This window comes from Mytilus galloprovincialis, chromosome 8, assembly GCF_965363235.1.
Source record: "Mytilus galloprovincialis chromosome 8, xbMytGall1.hap1.1, whole genome shotgun sequence".
NCBI lineage: Eukaryota > Metazoa > Mollusca > Bivalvia > Mytilida > Mytilidae > Mytilus > Mytilus galloprovincialis.
Genome location: NC_134845.1, coordinates 6350852 through 6369790, shown reverse-complemented (window position 1 = coordinate 6369790; position 18939 = coordinate 6350852). Strand labels below are relative to the sequence as shown.

The following is an 18939-nucleotide window of genomic DNA, read 5'->3' as shown; positions in this document are numbered from 1 at the left end:
AAGCTTTTACATTTGTATTTTCCGTTCAAACATTGTTAATACTACGCTTAAACTACATATCAAAGAGATAATGCTTTACAAAAAAAATGATTTTTTGTTTTGGCAGATTCAGTTGAATATATTTACGCTTTCTGTACAACTGAGTTTTTTTTTAATTTTGGGGAGATAATTGGATTAGCCAAAGGAACTCCTTTGATCCGTTTGATGAGAAAGACGTTGATAAATAGAAAGTGAAAATGACACATAAATCACACTGAGTCTGTTTTTTTTACGTTTTTTGATATGGAGTAAGTGTGTATTTGAATTATAAATTGTACATTATCTTTGGATTTTATGTTCATACATATGGAAATTAGCTCTTAACTGCTTCAGAAAAAGTTTAAAGCACCTGAACATAATTTTTTTTACCTGGAAATGGATTATACACATTCAAAACATGTATGCTGTGTGGTGATTTTTTGGATAATATCAGTAGATACCTTTCAGAATCGTAAGTTTAACAATAAGATATTCCACCAAGTGCATGTGTAATGTATATATATTTATTTTATAGTGTGTCTTTCTATGTTGTGATGTTTCAGGTAAGGGTGGACAGGTGGAGGTTGGTACCTACCTATTAAAACGTTTAAATCAACTGCATTTGTTTGCAGCTGTCTGGAAGTCAGAAACCTGATGTTCAGTATAAATCTTTTATTGTTGTGATTCCTACATTGTTACTTGACATAATTGTTTCTTGTTTCTCGTTTTTTTTTATATAGATTAATCTGGTACATGTAGTTTTCCTGTTTGAATGGTTTTATACTAGTCATTTTTGGGGCCCTATCACATTTTTTTGTAGCTTGCTGTTCGATGTGAGCCAAGGCTCCATGTTGAAGACTGAACTTTGACATTCAATGGTTTTCTTAAATACACATTGTGACTTAAATGGACTATGATGGAGAAATGTCTGATTGGCACTCATACATTGTACCACATCTTCTTATACATGTACATGTACAGTGTATCTACATTTTACATGTATATCTAAAGTCAAATTTAAATGGAAACACTTACATGTAGCCTTTGATAATATAAGTCACTATTTAAGTGCATGCTTTTCATTGAATGCCAGTGTCTTTTTTCAAAATTTCTTTCTGAAAAGTCATGTTTAAATTGTTTTACATTGTCGTATCGGGGCCTTTTATAGCTGACTATGCAGTATGGGGTTTGCTCATTGTTGAAGGCTGTACAGTGACCTATAGTTGTTAATGTCTGTGTCATTTTGGTCTTTTGTGGATAGTTGTCTCATTGGCAATCATACCACATCTTCTTTTTTTTTTTTTTAGAATATAGTAAATGCAACAAAACAAACATAATCATTTAATGTGTTTTTATTTTACAAGTCATGAAATGATTTGTGTTCCCTCTGGCTGCAGGTCAACAAGAGGATAGTTTTCCTATGCAAGGCTAGTTTATAGAGATTGCTATTATTTGAATAAGACACATACATACTCAAATGTATACAAGTGACTTTTGCCCTTATAAACTGTTGTATTGATTGTAGGTCTTAAGTCTTATTTTGTAATTTCATTCACAATTTGTCTAGACATACATTGTACATGTACACTCATTGTAAGAGCTTGACATACAATGTACATGATCATGTACAGTATTAGCGCTTGTCTGCTATTTAGTTGCGAAGACATTGTATTATATGTCTCTGATAGTTGGTTGAATCCTAGTTTAGTCGATTTTGTCAAGTTGTTGTAACTTTAATCAATTCTATAAATATTATACCCCTTCTTTTATTTTTGTATCTGTAAAATACAAGTTTTGCACTACATTGTGTGCCTTTAGCCACAGTAGGTCTAACCAAAATACATTGTGTGCCTTTAGCCACAGTAGGTCTAACCAAAATCATCATAAACCTGAGAAATATACATACATTTGTGTACAAAAATGTACATGTATTTCACAAATAGTATCTTTTTAAATGTCCAGTTTAAAAGTGAAATTTAACCACAAAACAATTATAGTTTACATATTTTATTGTTCAATATACATGTATAAGGACAAACCAATTAGACACAAGTTTTTCAAGTCAGAAATGTCTTCTCCAAGTGTATATATATTTACCTATACATGAACAATGTATATATCACATGATTTATTTTTTGACATACATGTATACATAGATACATGTACATGTACGTACACATCTTTTGCTTAATACTGATCATGAGAACATGTAGAACCACAGAGAATTATAAAACCTATTGAACTTTACATTACAACCAATACATTTCATATGTATATGATGTACATGACTTTTCTAGTTACTTTACTGAAAGACATGCTTAACAGGATTATAGTCTGTATGATTGTACAAGGGTATCTGACAATTGGCTGATGCAAATATGCATGTAGACATAGTACAAAATAAATGATTTATTTCAATATTTAAGTTTTTTAAATTACATGTACCGGTACATGTACGCTGAGGATTAAGATATATAGTTGCCAAAGAATAGATTTTGCAAATGCAAAACATGAAAATAGTTCTTTGAATTGGTTCTGCTGCTTAGATTTGTAGTTAATCAAATATTTTTTGCACATAAATTAATAATATGTTAAACCCCTTTAAGTACATTGAATGACTTTGTTCTGAAGTATGTCAGAGTGAAAGCATTTCCTTTAGAGATTTAACTAGGTTTATCCTAGATATTTTTACATGTGTTTATATAAAGTATTACTGACTGGTCAATGAGCTATTTCCTTTAACAATGAAGAGGCTTTGATCACATTATAATGGGGAAATTACTTGCCATCAAATGTAATTTTGTCAATTTGATTTTCAATTCCCTGTAGGTAAAAATGTGTAATCGATGATTACATCATTATTAAGTTCTGGTATAGATACATATTAAACAATGTTTAAAGATTATATACTTTATAATATCATCTCCCAAGGCAAGTAACATGCAATGTATTTTGTTTCCATTAACTAAATTGAGGTGTGCTATGATATATACATGTATGACTATATGAGTATCCTTATAAGCATTCCCTGTGCAAGATGTAAGAGAGTATTTATATATATATACATGTATATATAATCTGATTTCCACATTGTAGGCCTTGCAATAGTTCTCTATTGTTGATGGTAAAAATTTGAAAAAATCATATAAAACAGGACAAGACTAAGCTATGCAATGAACCACTCTAATACCTATACGTATTTTTCTTATTTGTTAAACTGGGGGTGGGGGTTACTCAATAGGAATAGATACCTGTGACATCATTATCCACAAACAGGAGACTCAGACTGAAGCATTGTGTACATTTGTATATATCAAATAACAATGGTTTCATGTTCAAAAGATGTTATTCAGTTTCTCTGAGCCAGAATTTATATTTTTAAATGTTGTCTCATTTTCTCTTTCATTAATTACCATATCATTATTACTGGAAAAACTACAAAGACCATTAATACATTGGCTCATGTGGAAATTTGAAATGAATGTTAAGGTACATTATAATTATATACATGTAAGTTAACTATAAACATGAGAAGAGCCATAAAATTATGATTTTTGCCTTCAATCAGTTTCCCATTTACTTGCATGTACATTGTACATGTTTGAAAATTTGTACATGTATGTAATTTGAATAGACCACTTTCGAGTTCATCCTTCACCGGCAAAAACTCGTCAATTATGCGCGCCTTTATGACGTCATTTACCAGATAGAGGGGATCGCCTGTATCCCTGCACTATTTACATCATCAAGCGTCTTAGTGATTGTCGTTGTGCAGGATAAACTAGAAATAATGGTTGTTCTGTAGGTACTTAATGACAATTCCCTAATGACAGCAGTGCTGATTGTCAATTTTGAGAATTTAATTTGCTGAATAATTCGTACAATATAGAATTATAGTTTTCCAACCACTCGCTCAACATTGAAACGGAAGTGACAACGCCCCTAAACTCACAAATGACGTTCACTAAAACAAGAGTTTTTGACGGAAATGCATCGAACTCGAAAGTTGTCTATTGTGTATATATGTGAAATTATTTAGGAGGATTTTATAAAAAATAAGGGTGAATACACAGGTGTCCATCTATTTATTTTTTCAGTCCTTTATTTGAATAAGATTCTTTGATAAAGCTAGTCAAACTTTTAAGTCCTCTATTTCGGGTCAGCCCCTCTGTTGTTACATTTTTCTTTTGTTTATGACTTGCAGTATTATTACACATTGTTACTCAGATTGAATAATCTTACATGACAAACAAGATGACCATTCTAAAAATAGATATTAACAATCTATGTATTAATCATCAGAAAACGTCAATATTATAAAACCCAACACCTACATATATTGTAATAGTAAAAAGTTGTTGATTGAAGTGATCTGGAGATTTCACTATAATCAATGATCATTATACATGTATATCAATAGGGAACAATAAAATACATGACTTTACTTTTGACTTTAAAATCACTATGAATTTATTTTTCAGCAAAAACAGGACAATCATACTAGATAGATTTAAATGTCCTAGTTAAAAGGAATTACAATTTAACCAATAAGTTATATTAATTGTGTCATAAGTTCACAACAGAAAAATAAATGTATGTTTTCCAAACTTAGAGTAGAACACATTTATCATTGTTTATATATCATGTATATAAATGTTTGTTGTTTGAGCTAAGTATTCAAACATACATTTTGTACATTCACTTTTGTGTTTTCTGATTTCACTGTGAATAAGCATGTAAGGTTTGCTCTATACTGATTTCACTGTGAATAAGCATGTAAGGTTTGCTCTGTACTGATTTCACTGTGAATAAGCATGTAAGGTTTGCTCTATACCAAACAAAACTCTGGTTGATTGAGCCTGTTTGATAACACATTTTGAAGGTAGTTCTAGCTATTTAGTGATAGCATGTTCCTGTGTCTACTCTTGAAATTTTTTTTTTCTAACAACTTCTTAAAAGTTTTATCTTGAATATGATATTCCTTATGATCACCATCAACATTTTTATTGTGACTGAATTTTAGTCATATCCAATATGCAGTCCTTTTTATTTACTTTTAAGACATAAGATGTGAAGACTAAGATACAATATGTACTGTCTATTTAACAAGTACATGTATTATTTATTTACATATATGGATGATAAAATACATTAACCACATTTCAGCTTTGATTTCACCTTTTAACATGTTTAAAGAGTTTAAAATCTTATTTTTAAATTTCTGAAGTTATGTGTGTTAAATTTATTTTTTTGAAATTTATACTTCAGAATACACATGACAGTGATATTTGATTGATTTGCATAAAATTGGATTAGTTACATTTACAATAGCAACATTACACATAGCAATTGTATTTCTCAATGATAAACATGATAAATGTGACAAATATAAATCCACCTGGTCTAGTTACATTGTAGTGAAATACAGGTACACATCAATCACGTCTTAATTATCACATGGACAATTTATTATTCACAATTCATTTCAATCACATGTCTGATTTCTCTAACTCGAATGTTTATAAATTTTAGTATTGTACTTTAAGGGTATTTCAAATGGTAACGTTTTATTATGTGTTGGGGGTCTATAATTTTGTACATTGTACATACAAATTAGGACTTATAACATGCATGATCTTTTTTGCAGTCTTGCTTCAGTGATTCCCTATATAATCAACCAAATTTTTCCCATGAAAAAGGGGTGTGTGTGTGCTACAGCCCCCCTCCCTGGATCTGCCTATGAGAAAATCTGACAGAATTAAGTTGTCCACCTGCTGCTTAAACAACCACCAGAGAAGCATGAACTCCAGTCCTTAAAGTAAACTTATTTGTATTTTACAAATCAGCATCAACACAGAATATCTTTGATTTGTTTATGTAATTCTAAAACGTATATCTGTAAAGTTTACAGTGGTTAATTCTGTGTTTTTATACAAGATAATAACAAAATAAAGTTTGCATATAAATAGGTGAATGATGTTTACTTCAAATCAGTAACATGTGTAGAACTGTAAGGTATCAGTTGATGTATAAATATAAATATTTGATGGAAACCAGAAACAGGCAAATGAAGATGATGTTATGCAACACAAAAATATTTTTTAACAACAGCTTACTATAAAATAGTTGGGAGGTGTTCCAAAAGTACACCTGAGAAAAAAATATTTTTTATAAACATACATTTTTTGTAAGTGATCATCCCAAATGTTTTCTCATGAATATTTAATATGATTAGCATGATAACTTTTAAACAAAGTCGAATAAATCCCCATTGTAAAGTCTCATCCTTAATTTATTTCTTATTAAAATTAGATTTTCAGAGAATGCATTAATATCCTGTTTACTCATTGTCACATGAAAAGGACATTCAGATGTAGATTTAATCATTTTAATAGTTCAGTGCTTTGCTTTTTGCGCCTTTTGCACACAAACAAAACTTTCATTTGCGCCACAAACCATATTTTGACTGGCCAAAATAAAGCATTTCATTTGTACCAAATTAGAATTACAGGTAAAATAGTATAACATATAGATTTATGCTAAAGAGACTGTTGACAATCTTTAAAACACGGTTTTTCATGTTTTTGTTTGCATAATTAAAACATTCATCAGAAATCAGTTATCCTATATAACCACTATGAAAATAATATGGTTATACATAATACCCCCCTTAAAAAAAAATGACAATCATTTATCAATGTCAGAGAAAATGCCATTAAAATATCGTAATTAGGGTAAGAAGAACTATTTTAAATTAGGCCACACTTTAAAATATTTTGCTTAGCCCAAACCCTACCCAAACATTGAGACAGTGGGTAGGTATAGGTAGGCATTTTCTATTTTTGACAAAGAGAAATTTAAGTATCGGATGTTTAGATTTAGTCTTCCTGCATATATATCTGAACAAAAAAAATCACATCAAGACAATAAAAGATTTTGAGTAGGCAGCTATTTTCTGGGTAGGTTTATAGGGCAAACAAACCTATTCTTTTTTATGGCCTTATCTGTTTTATTTCACCTGTTAAATGGTGCAAATTTAATCTTTAATTTGCTTTTTGTAATAATTGGTGCAAATGCAATGCGCCTATTTTGTTTTTAATTGATATAAATAATTTGTTTCAGGAAAATATTAGACTTTAAGATACTATACACACAACAAATGGAACAAATTTGGACATGAATGTCTTCAAAGCTTCTACCCAAACCTGGGACTATTATTTTTTTCCAACACAAACATACACCAATTCTCAATTAACAAATCAACTAATTAGGTTTTGAACTTCCAGAGACACAATTAAACAACACATTATTTTATAAAGGATCTACCCTTGGCCCCTTCCTTACCCTTGTTAATTTTTTATTTTAACATTTTAGCAAATTAAGAATCAGCTTAGAATGTCTGATGTTGAATCTTCGACTGATTACACAGACGTGATCCTCTATATCTACAAACTATTTTCAGATGTGTTTTTTTTTAAGTTTCCATAGATACAGTTAACTATTTTGTAATTAAAATACCAAGGATATTTGTCTGAAGATGTAACATATTTTATGAATAACATAATGTTTTCATTTATCCACATATAAACACTCATGGGTTATTTTAATTACCCTTCATGATCATTTACTTCATTGACGTTCATGACCTTTTGCGATTTACTTTGTAGATACATTGTGGATATAAATGCAGAAATGTCATTTCCCTATCAATATTATAGCTAGTATAACGATTTTTATTGTGCCATTTCTACCCAACAGTATAAATTTTTCTGGCAGAAGCACATATTGACCTATATTTAAAGAGATATTATAAAACACAAGTTTCTAGTCTGGCTGTTGCTGAAACCAGTTAACAATGATCATGCTGTATAACATAACGAAGATACGATTAACATGATTAAGTTTTAAAAAAAGATAATCCCAAAATACTTCAGTTTTGTAAAAAATCATATCAGTGCTTCTGAAATTATTAAATGTTGATGGAGTTTATAAAAGTGATACATTACAAGCTGTATCAAATTACAATTAGTTTAGGGTATTTTAGAATTCTGGAAATAACATCCTGGATAGAATTGTTGCTCTTTCTGAAAAATGTATTGATTTTGAGTGACTGTGACCCTGTTCTTAATCAGTTCAGTTTGCTTTTTATATACTTTGTATGTATTATCATTCATGTATAATGTGTGATAGTTTTGTTATTAAATGAACGATAGTAATTAAGGTTGGGTTTTCTTTATTATGAAGTGTAAACAAGTAAACTTTTTTTAGACAAATTAACTTAAAGTACATCTGAATCTGGTTTACATAGCTTAAACCTAAATGCATATGACCCCAGGAATATCGTATAGATTATTCCTTCATTTTCCACATGAAACTTATTTTTGGAAGTATCTATAATACTAAAATTACGAGGTCCAATTTGTCAGCCGTCATCACGTAAAAACGACGAATCACAGAATTCAACTTTATATATAACTAATATAGTACAAAGGTGTAGATTAAAAATTACACCGCTCCAGGCCCTTTTGTTTTCCACGTAATTAATATTGCCAATAATTAAGAAGTTCCGGGTCGAGTCCGCTACCGATACCAATAGTATATTCACCTGTTACCTATTACCTTATCTGTGCGTTCCGCATCTGACAGGCGCACCACCAAACGGTGTATTCAGGATTAATATGCTATATACACGGGTCATAACCACAGGGTTGACACTACTAAATTGTCAAATTGTTACCTATTGTAGTATTTTAATCAGTAAGACTTTCTAAGATAACAATACGAATACTAAAAATCTGGACTAAAAATAAGGCGTATAGGTACAGTTTTCAATTTGTTAGTGGGCATGACGTAAAACAGCGAAGCAAAGAATTCAACTTTATTTATAACTTATATAGGACAATGCTGTTGATTAAATCATTAAAAAATACTCCATTCCAGGACCTTTTGTTTTCCAAATAATTAATATTACTGTTTCAGTTCGACGGGTTCAAACAGAAAGACTTGAAAGCAGAGAAAAACTGTGTATCTTATAATCTATCACACTTTATCAGATGACAATACTAATACTAAAATAAGGCTTGCGCATAGTTATATACTTTAATTCAGTCACGGACCCGTGATATCACGGGTGAGTTCTAGTAGATTATATATAGATAGATAGATTTCCTTGGTCGAAAAACATTACATATACAAGTAGTACATGTATGTAATTAATCTACAAAATGTAAAGCAATATCAGATTAGTCGTAAACTATACTGAAATCAAAATTTCTTAAGTTGATACTTAATCTGCATTGCCCTCAAAGCTCATTTTCAAAGATATCCATTTACATGTATGTTTTATTCTAATGTTATAACAAATCATGACTTTAAATTGGCAGGTTTTATACTAATTGTGCACAAAGTACTTGAGATATTGTCTAGACCATTCAAGTACAAAAAAATGTTTTCAATAAAATAAAAAAACATTTTTATTTAAAATCTATAAGTTGACAAAAGACATTAACCAATGACAACCACTGAATTACAAGCTCCTCACTGCAAGTTAATTGACAGACCTCAGAAAGCTACAAATGTATATAAAAAATGTGGCAGGGTTAAACATGTTTTAAAAATCCACCGTCCCAGTAACAACGGACAGTGGTATACATTTAACAGCATAACAAATGCATGGACTTAAAAAATCAGTTGAAAAGACTTAAATCAATAGATTGGTACAAATTAAAGCACCCAAACAAAAACAAAAAACTACATAAAAACAAAAGACTCAAAGCACCGATATAAGAGAAGTCACAGTTACTAATAAATACATGTAAAGTAATTATCTAAAGTGATACAAAGTGGGATAAAGTGATAGAAACTGTTACACTGATATGCTCATCTTATACACCCCTCCCCCGCCAACTCCAATACACCTTATTGCTAATCCCGGCTGACCCGGCCGCTTGAACTTTTGACGCATACAACAATCACTTTTTCATTGTTGCGTCAGATTTTACGGGAACCTGTGTGATATCCAGTAATGGCGGACAAATAACGATAAGGTGTATGATCTTCAATCCTTATGTGATCTAATAATTTAGAAAGCAGTTTTAGTATTTGATATCCATAAAACAATAATATAGATATGGAGAGGTTTTAACACTTCCTCTACACACAGGTATAATCACAACATTGATGGCTGTACTTGTCTGACAGAAACACTGTGATTGCACTTGTCTTCTCTTTAATGTACATGTAACATGTGTAATTGTCTAACCACATTTATAGACTTGAAATCTATCTCTTTGATTACTGTCAGTATTGTAATAAATGTAATTTTGAGTAGTAACAAATATCTATTGTATTTCTAAAAAAGTTCTCTTATCCAGCATGTTGATATATTATTAATTACTAGAACACACCCGTGATATCGCGGGTCTGTGGCTGAATTAAAGATATATAACTATGCGTAAGCCTTATTTTAGTATTGGTATTGTCATCTGATAAAGTCATGCCGATTATAAGATGCACAGTTTTCTCTGCTTTCAAAATCTTTCTGTTTGAATCCGTTGACCTGGAACTTATCAATTATTGGTATTATTAATTTTATTTGGAAAACAAAAGTCCCTGGAAAGGGGTATTTTATAATCAACAGCATTGTCCTTAATGAGTTATAATTAAAGTTGAATTCTTTGATTCGCTGTTTTACGTCATTCCGGCTTACAAATTGAAAACTGTACATGCTGTACCTATACGCCTTATTTTAAGTCCAGAATTATATTATTCGTATTGTCATCTTAAAAAGTCATACTGATTAAAATACTACAATCGGGAACAATGTGACAATGATTGAATTTAGTAGTGTCAACCCTGTGATTACGACCCGTGTATATAGCAAAATCCTAAATACAGCGTTTGGAACGTACAGATAAAGTAATAGGTAACAGGTGAATATACTATTGGTATCGGTATCGGATTCGACCCGGAACTTCTTAATTATTGGCAATATTAATTATGTGGGAAACAATGGGGTCTGGAGTGGTGTAATTTTTAATCAACAGCATTGTACTATATTAGTTAGATATAAAGTTGAATTATTTGATTCATCGTTTTTACGTGATGACGGCTGATAAATTGGACCTCGTAATTTTAGTATTATAGATATAATACTTCAGAAAGACTTGGCTAATGTAAACTATATAGATTTGGTTAAAAAGATACATGTATTTGAATACAACATGTACAATGATTTAGATATTTTGTTTCAAATTTTTATAGTCCAGTGGTTTTTGTATTAATTGAGCAAATGTTTGTTCCTGTTATTCCTCTAATGAATATATACAAGATCTCTTAGAATGTGTTTTTTTTTATTAAGAATTAGTTTAATCAGGCATCCATTATTCATCTCCCTATATATACGGTTTTACCAGTATCAACTTATTAAAACCTAAAGGTCATAAAGCAATTATAATTGATCAGAGCTGGCGGAATTCATGACTTATTATTGTTTTGCCTGAGTAAAAAAGAGATGTAGAGTATTCTGTCAATGAGACAACAACCCACCAACCCAACAAGGACATCTATAGATCTATCTGCAATACTACCTGGATTCATTGTTAGTTATGGCGTACCTTACTTTCTGTGTTTATACAAACATTTCAACGCGCTAAAATACAAGTTTTCCTTAATATCAAATGAAGCAGTCCAGCGTAGTCAATTTTATCATATCAAAAATACACAAATTATTGGTTTAATTGAATAATTCAATGGACAAAATTCCAGCACTTGATTGTATCCATTAGGCAGCAAAGGTTGTTAGGACAATTAATTTCCTACCGTTATCTATTATTATAATGTCTTGAAGTGCCAGCTGCTGTGAAGTAAATCATCACTTTAATGAATCTGACAAGATCATCATAATTTAACTATCTAAATAACCATATGTTTTACTACTTTGTTTGAAGTAAGGAATCATCAAGGATTTATCTGAGAGGCTAATAGCATATAAATCTTTCTATACCTGATCAGAATATTAGAGGGATAAGTTTTTAAGATGAGGATAGAATGGAAGCAAGTTAGCCATTGTAGGGTTATGGTCAAATAACACCATGAGCTGTTTTTGGTTAACTACAAGCACTTAATGTATTGTTTCAGCCACCTGACATGCATGCCTATAGTATGTGAAACCAATAAATTAAGTTGGAAAGAATTTAAAACTTTCTCAAAATTGTATGGTTACCCTGAATACAAATTGTTGTTAATGATAGCCATGAAATTCCAGTTACTTCACTACTGGTATACTTGGTATAGGTAGTACTCCTGTCATAACAGTAACTGGTAGTTGGTGATTCGTGACATACAGTTGGTCTGTCACTAGTAGTATAGTTGATTACTCTAGGCAGGTCAGTTACTCTGTTACTGTTAGGTAGTTACCCTTTGCAGTTACTCTGCTACTTCAGTACTTGTAGAGGGTTCAATGTTGACACTGCATCAATCTGTGGACCATGTTGGGGTATATTTTGTCTTATATTGCAGTTACTCTTTTTATTGTTGGTTGTTCAACTCTCAGCTATGAGTTGTTGTCAAGCAGCCTTTTTAATGGAAACTGTCTTAGTGAACCAGTTATAACAGAAAAAGTAAATGTATTGCTCATTTTCTTTTGTGAGGCTCAGAAAAGGTCATGGGAGATCATTGATTGTTTATTATAAATCTGGACAATTTAGTGCTTGACATATTGTGTGAAAACCTGTTGAAAAGTGTATGTTACTCTCTCAATATTCTTATGTGGTTGAGTTCTTATCTCATTGAAGCATGCATCTCATTTCATTGATAATATAACACTTTGACAGAAACTTCTTATTTAATATTTTTAATGTTCCTCTATTTTATAGCTGCAATAGACAACCCTTTACCATATGTTAAGGTACGACCTACAGATGGCAACACCAGTTATAATGGGACCAAATCAGGAGATTACGTCATACCAACAGGACATAGCTTTACGATAGAATGTCATGGTGCATACCCGCCAAGACTTAGAGTATTACGTAGAAATAAGAAAAATGTAAGTATTTTGCATATAAACATTTAAATGAAAAAAGAACACAATTTTTAGTAGTTTCATCTGATGTTCAGATTGAAAATAAGCTAATCATATATAGATTTATACCAGGATTGAATTTTTAAGTTTGCGCCAAACGCACGCTTTGTCTACAAAAGACTCATCAGTGATGCTCAAATCTAAAAAAGTTTTTAAAAAAAGTTTTAAAAAAATTATGAAGTTGAAGAGCATCATGAGCATTGAGGACCAATAATTCTTAAAAGTTTTGCCAAAGAAGTAATCCATAAACAGCAATTAATACAAAAAGTTAAAGCTTGTGTAAAATGATTGTCAACTTAACACAGGAAATGACTTTAAGTAGTTAGGAACTGATTGGAAACCGATTAAATTGATAAGTTTTACCACACAGAACTAGTTTACACATCACATACTGTAAAGTTTGCATCCACTTATCATTGCCATTGTTGAACCTTGGACATACATGTACAAATAATGCAATCAAAAATTAAAATGCTAGTTTTTAGGGGTAAAAAAATTAATTATGCTAATGCTTCAATACCTGCAACAAGTCGTAGAGTAAGTAGATACCGTGAAAACATATCTATATATACATTATTTATCGGGAAGAGAAGAGAACATGTTTTATCTTTAAAATAATGAACTATTAACCCACTTATTGTTTGAACTACTTCTTAGTCTATCAGGAAAAAAGTAAGTTTAAGAAAGTAACAACAAATGGCCACTGTGCTTTTAGATGCAATAAACTCTCTTTACTTTCTGTAATGTCTTCAGCAGTTAGTGTACAATTAAGTTGAAACAAAAATTGATTGAGTGCCTTATGTAATTTGCAAAAGTGTGATTTATGTTAAAATCAACTATCTATTTGATCATACTTTTAACTATAATTATCTTTATAAAAAATAACAAGATACAGTATGAATTCAAACAAGACAACTATCTACTAAGTTCAAAGACAGTGGATGTAAACAATTAAAAGTACAACCTTCAATAGAAGAAAAAAACAATATTATGATAGAGCTAAAGTCATAGACCAAGTTTTATTCCAGCAATTATAATTTTACATATTTCTAATGTTCCCTTAAAGGTTTGTTTGTTTTAGGATGTATTGTTCTGGTCAGAAATCAGGCTGTTTGTTTTGGGATGTATTGTTCAGAAATCAGGCTGTTTTTTTTGGGATGTATTGTTCAGAAATCATGCTGTTTGTTTTGGGATGTATTGTTCAGAAATCAGGCTGTTTGTTTTGGGATGTATTGTTCTGGTCAGAAATCAGGCTGTTTGTTTTGGGATGTATTGTTCTGGTCAGAAATCAGGCTGTTTGTTTTGGGATGTATTGTTCAGAAATCAGGCTGTTTGTTTAGGATGTATTGTTCAGAAATCAGCCTGTTTTTTTTTTTTTGTATGAATGTTTTTAACATTTTAACATGTCTGGGCATCTCACAGTTTACTATGTGGTATTTGTTTTTCTCATTGTGAATTGTCAGTTTTCCTATTGAAGGTCGTGGTTTTCTCCGGGCATTCCGGCTTCCTCCACCAATAAAAACTAATGCCACAAAATAGTCTAAATGCTGTTTTTAAAAGTGGCGTTAAAACACCAAAAACCAAATCAAATGTCATTGTTGAAGGCCATATGATGACCTGTGTATAATGGCTAACATCTACATTATTTGTTTTCTGATCATCAGTGATGGATAATGGTTTTATCTGCAATCATACCACATTTTCTTATTTTTATATCAGTGAAGAGCAAAGAAACATTATAATTATAAAGTTCAATTTCATGTTCATGTTCTTGGAATAACAATGTTAACACTGCAACTATTTACAAATACATTTCAAAAACAAAAGTGAATTAATCAAAACCAATGCATAATTTTCCCTTGTCAAAGCTGGAAAAACAGAAGTGAAGTAATCAAGTTGGACAGAGAGTAATTCGTCCCGTTAAGGGAATATTAAAACATAAATTTTGACTCTGCGATTCGGTTTTCAACAAAGGCTCATTGTAGTAGGCTGTGACAAGTTGTTAATTTTTTGTTACGTCCATTTTCACTGAACTAGTACACATTTTGTTTACACACCAGCTGAAGCTTGTGTGACGTCCATTTTCACTGAACTAGTACACATTTTGTTTACACACCAGCTGAAGCTTGTATGATGTCCATTTTCACTGAACTAGTACACATTTTGTCTACAGGCCAGCTGAAGCTTTTGTGACGTCCATTTTCACTGAACTAGTACACATTTTGTTTACACACCAGCTAAAGCTTGTGTGTTGTCCATTTTCACTGAACTAGTACATATTTTGTTTACACACCAGCTGAAGCTTTTGTGGCGTCCATTTTCACTGAACTAGTACACATTTTGTCTACAGGCCAGCTGAAGCTTTTGTGACGTCCATTTTCACTGAACTAGTACACATTTTGTCTACAGGCCAGCTGAAGCTTTTGTGACGTCCATTTTCACTGAACTAGTACACATTTTGTCTACAGGCCAGCTGAAGCTTTTGTGACGTCCATTTTCACTGAACTAGTACACATTTTGTCTACAGGCCAGCTGAAGCTTGTGTGACGTCCATTTTCACTGAACTAGTACACATTTTGTCTACAGGCCATGGCCAGCTGAAGCTTTTGTGACGTCCTTTTTCACTGAACTAGTACACATTTTGTTTACAGGCCAGCTGAAGCCTGCCTCAGATTTTCTCTCTGTGTGACCCATTGATGACCTCAGCTGTTTTCTATTCTTTGGTTGGATTGTTGTTGCTTTGACATATTCCTGATTTCCATTTTCAATTTTATCAGTTATTTCCACAAGTCGATATGTTATGTAAGCCCTATGATACCTTCCTGTAATCATTGAATTGCTTGCAATTTGTTTATGCATACATACAAAAAATTTCATAATCATCTACCAGTTTGCCACAGGTATCTTGCAAACAAAAATTAAAAAAGTAAGAAAGTACAGCAATCACCTAGCATGCAGCTAGCATCTTGCAATAAAAAAAATGATGCTTGCTTGCAACATACAGGCCACAAGATGCAGCAGCAGTGCAGAGCATTCTGAAAGTGTGCAGTTGGGTTAGACACACAGTTTCTTAAACAAAATATAAAGGCTTTGTTTTATATTACAGCTATAAAAACTACTGTTGTAATTATGAATTAAATTTGTTTGTTTTTTTGTAGGAGGAACCTAACTTTGTTTCCTTGAATATAACAAAGGTTGAACTTAGTGAAAACCAAACTGTCAGGAACTTTGGAGCTTTTTATCATGTATTCAACCCAGATTTTACCTACACAGGAGAATATGAATGTTTCTATGTAGATAATGAAAATCTTGGGACAAAAGTTTATATCTATATTAGTGGTAAATATATACAGAGTTATAAATTTTAATGAAGTGAAGTTAATGAAACGGAAAATGTTCCTAACTGATTTAAACTTTTCCCTTATTTTGTAATAAAGAATGTGAATGATAGGGTACCATCAAATAAAAATGTTGTTCAGTGAAAAAGGCTTTGATCAATACCAATGGATGGTATAGAGAATTGCCTTTAGATTTCTTAAGTATTAATGTACTTGGTGACTCAGGAAATTTATTTTACTCTTAAAGTCGTAAGTAGTTTAAAGTTTTCAACTTGAATTAAATGGGACAAGCAAACCCTCCCCTAATGTGGGACAGTGGTGTAACAGCAAAACATAAGACCAAAATATAAAAGTCAGTTGGAAAAAGGTGTAAATCATCAGATCGTTAAAAAGCAGAAATCCAACCAAAAGTGAGGCCAGACGTAGCAGGGTATTTATACATCCACAACATTAGAATGCAGTTGCAATTAATCATATAGCTGTTTTAAAGTTAACCCTTAATTAAGAAAAATATATGATGGTCTTCTGCATTCAAATTTCAACTACTGTAAATTCAGAAATTATTGCGAGGTTTTTATTATTACGAAAAATGCGACAGTGTTGTAAACGCAATAATTTAAACTCGCATTTTGAAATATTTTCTAAAAATTAAACATGATTTTTCTCAAAATCGTAAAAAATAAAATCGCATTCCAGCCTAAAATGACAAAATTGCAATAATAAATGCATGCAATAATTTCTGAATTTACAGTAATCGATACTGGCATTTACTGTATCAGCATTTGTATTATTTTTAAACAATGATTCCAGTAAACTCAAGTTGTCATAATAAATATAAGAAAAAAAAACGGTTTATACTGATACCAATTGTACATATTGCCTCATTATATCTTGATTCTAAATTGTAGATCCAAACAGGTTATTTGCACCAACCTGGACACCATTTCTGTTTTTGGCTATATACCACTATAGAAAAGCTTATCTACCTTGTCGGGTAACAGATCCATCCACAACTGTCAAACTGATAAATACTGCTGGAAATAATGAGGTTGAGGTTGGTGACAGTACAGCTGTGTCTTATGACCCAAGACTTGGTTTTATACTGCTCTACCCCAACCAGTTCTTTGATGGACAATTCGAATGTGAAGCAACATCCAAAGATGGGAACAAAGACTCACTAATTATGGTTCTAAGGTATCTTAGTAAGTAATAATTTACCTGATATATATTTAGATTATATTTTGTAAATGACAATTGGGCATCAACATTGTTCTGTGTTGACATTAATTGATGATCCTTTATCCTAGGGGGTCACTGACAGCAGCAATAGCTGGATTAAAAAAATCAAAGGTACCTAATTGTTATTTTGTTTGTGTAATTTAGCCTCATAAGACTCATCAGTGACACCCTGGTATAAAAAAAAAACAATATGAAAGTCATATGACCCGTAAAGCCATACAAAGAACAGATTTGCTTGTTTTTTTAGCCTGATACATACAAATGTTTGACACTATTTTTGATTGGAATTGAATTTCCAAGATTAACAAATATATGTGCAGTGAAATTATTTTTGGGAAAGAATACTTATATCAATGGAAATGAAATGATCACCTTTTCCCTCAGAGCTATCAAGCTCTTTCAAGTTGATAAATATTTACAATGAATAAAAAATATTAAATTTTCTAATCTACCACAACTCACTGGTTGAAAATGTGTGTTTCTTTTGCTAGCTAGATAAAGGACTAAGCCAAAAAAAATTGTGTAAATTTCAGAATGCTACATAGAAGCTAATTTCAATCAAATTATAATTGAAAAATAGTTGACGGACTGTGGAAGGCTATGACTTTATTTTGTTGTTGTTCTGTATAACAGAGCTCTAGATAAGATGTGTATTTGTGTGATCACACAATAAAAATAATTGAAAACCCAATACAAGTGCCCATTGCTGCGTTTTAAAACCCAATTCATGCAAAGGAAAACCCAATAATTTTTCAAAACCACGAGTTCTTAACGCTTTTAGTTGCTATATATCGTGTGCGTTATTTACCCTTATCTATTACATAGTCATCGCGTAAATCACTATATGTAATATTGAAAATCGGAAATGTCCTTTTATTCTAAAAATAAGACGTTGAAAGGGTCCCTGTTGAAACTTTGCTTAAAGGTACACGTGGTGATGAAAACATTTCAATTTTCTCCGTCTTTATCTAATTAGTGTTTGCCATGGCGTCATAATTTTTTTCATACTTCTCAGAATTAAACATAACACTTAGCAATGAAATAAAATGAAAGTAAATTTCCCGTAAAAATATTGAATAGAAGCATGTTTGAGTTTCGTTTAGAGGATTATGAAGATAACAAGACTCAACTTGTGTTGTCAGGAAGCTTTGCTTGTTTGCACGGGGTAGTGCAATGGCAAGTCCAGGCGTGTCTGCGTGCCTTAAATTACTTATATGAAGTCAGCATCAGAAACCAAAAGTTCTAATAAGGGAACAAGTA

The 18939-nt window shown here is 31.4% G+C and overlaps 1 protein-coding gene across 5 annotated transcripts in view; it reads left to right on the top strand.

The window, feature by feature from the left end:
• Positions 1 to 178: 178 nt before the first annotated feature.
• Positions 179 to 18939, top strand: part of LOC143084945 (vascular endothelial growth factor receptor 1-like) — a 64660-nt gene continuing 45899 nt past the window's right edge. For all 5 annotated transcript variants that reach the window (XM_076261034.1, XM_076261033.1, XM_076261032.1 and 2 more), the window contains exons 1-4: positions 179 to 490; positions 12894 to 13066; positions 16261 to 16441; positions 17349 to 17642. In XM_076261034.1, coding sequence (XP_076117149.1) covers positions 415 to 490; positions 12894 to 13066; positions 16261 to 16441; positions 17349 to 17642 — 724 coding nt within the window. In that variant the 5' untranslated portion in view covers positions 179 to 414. The remainder of the gene's footprint in view (positions 491 to 12893; positions 13067 to 16260; positions 16442 to 17348; positions 17643 to 18939) is intronic.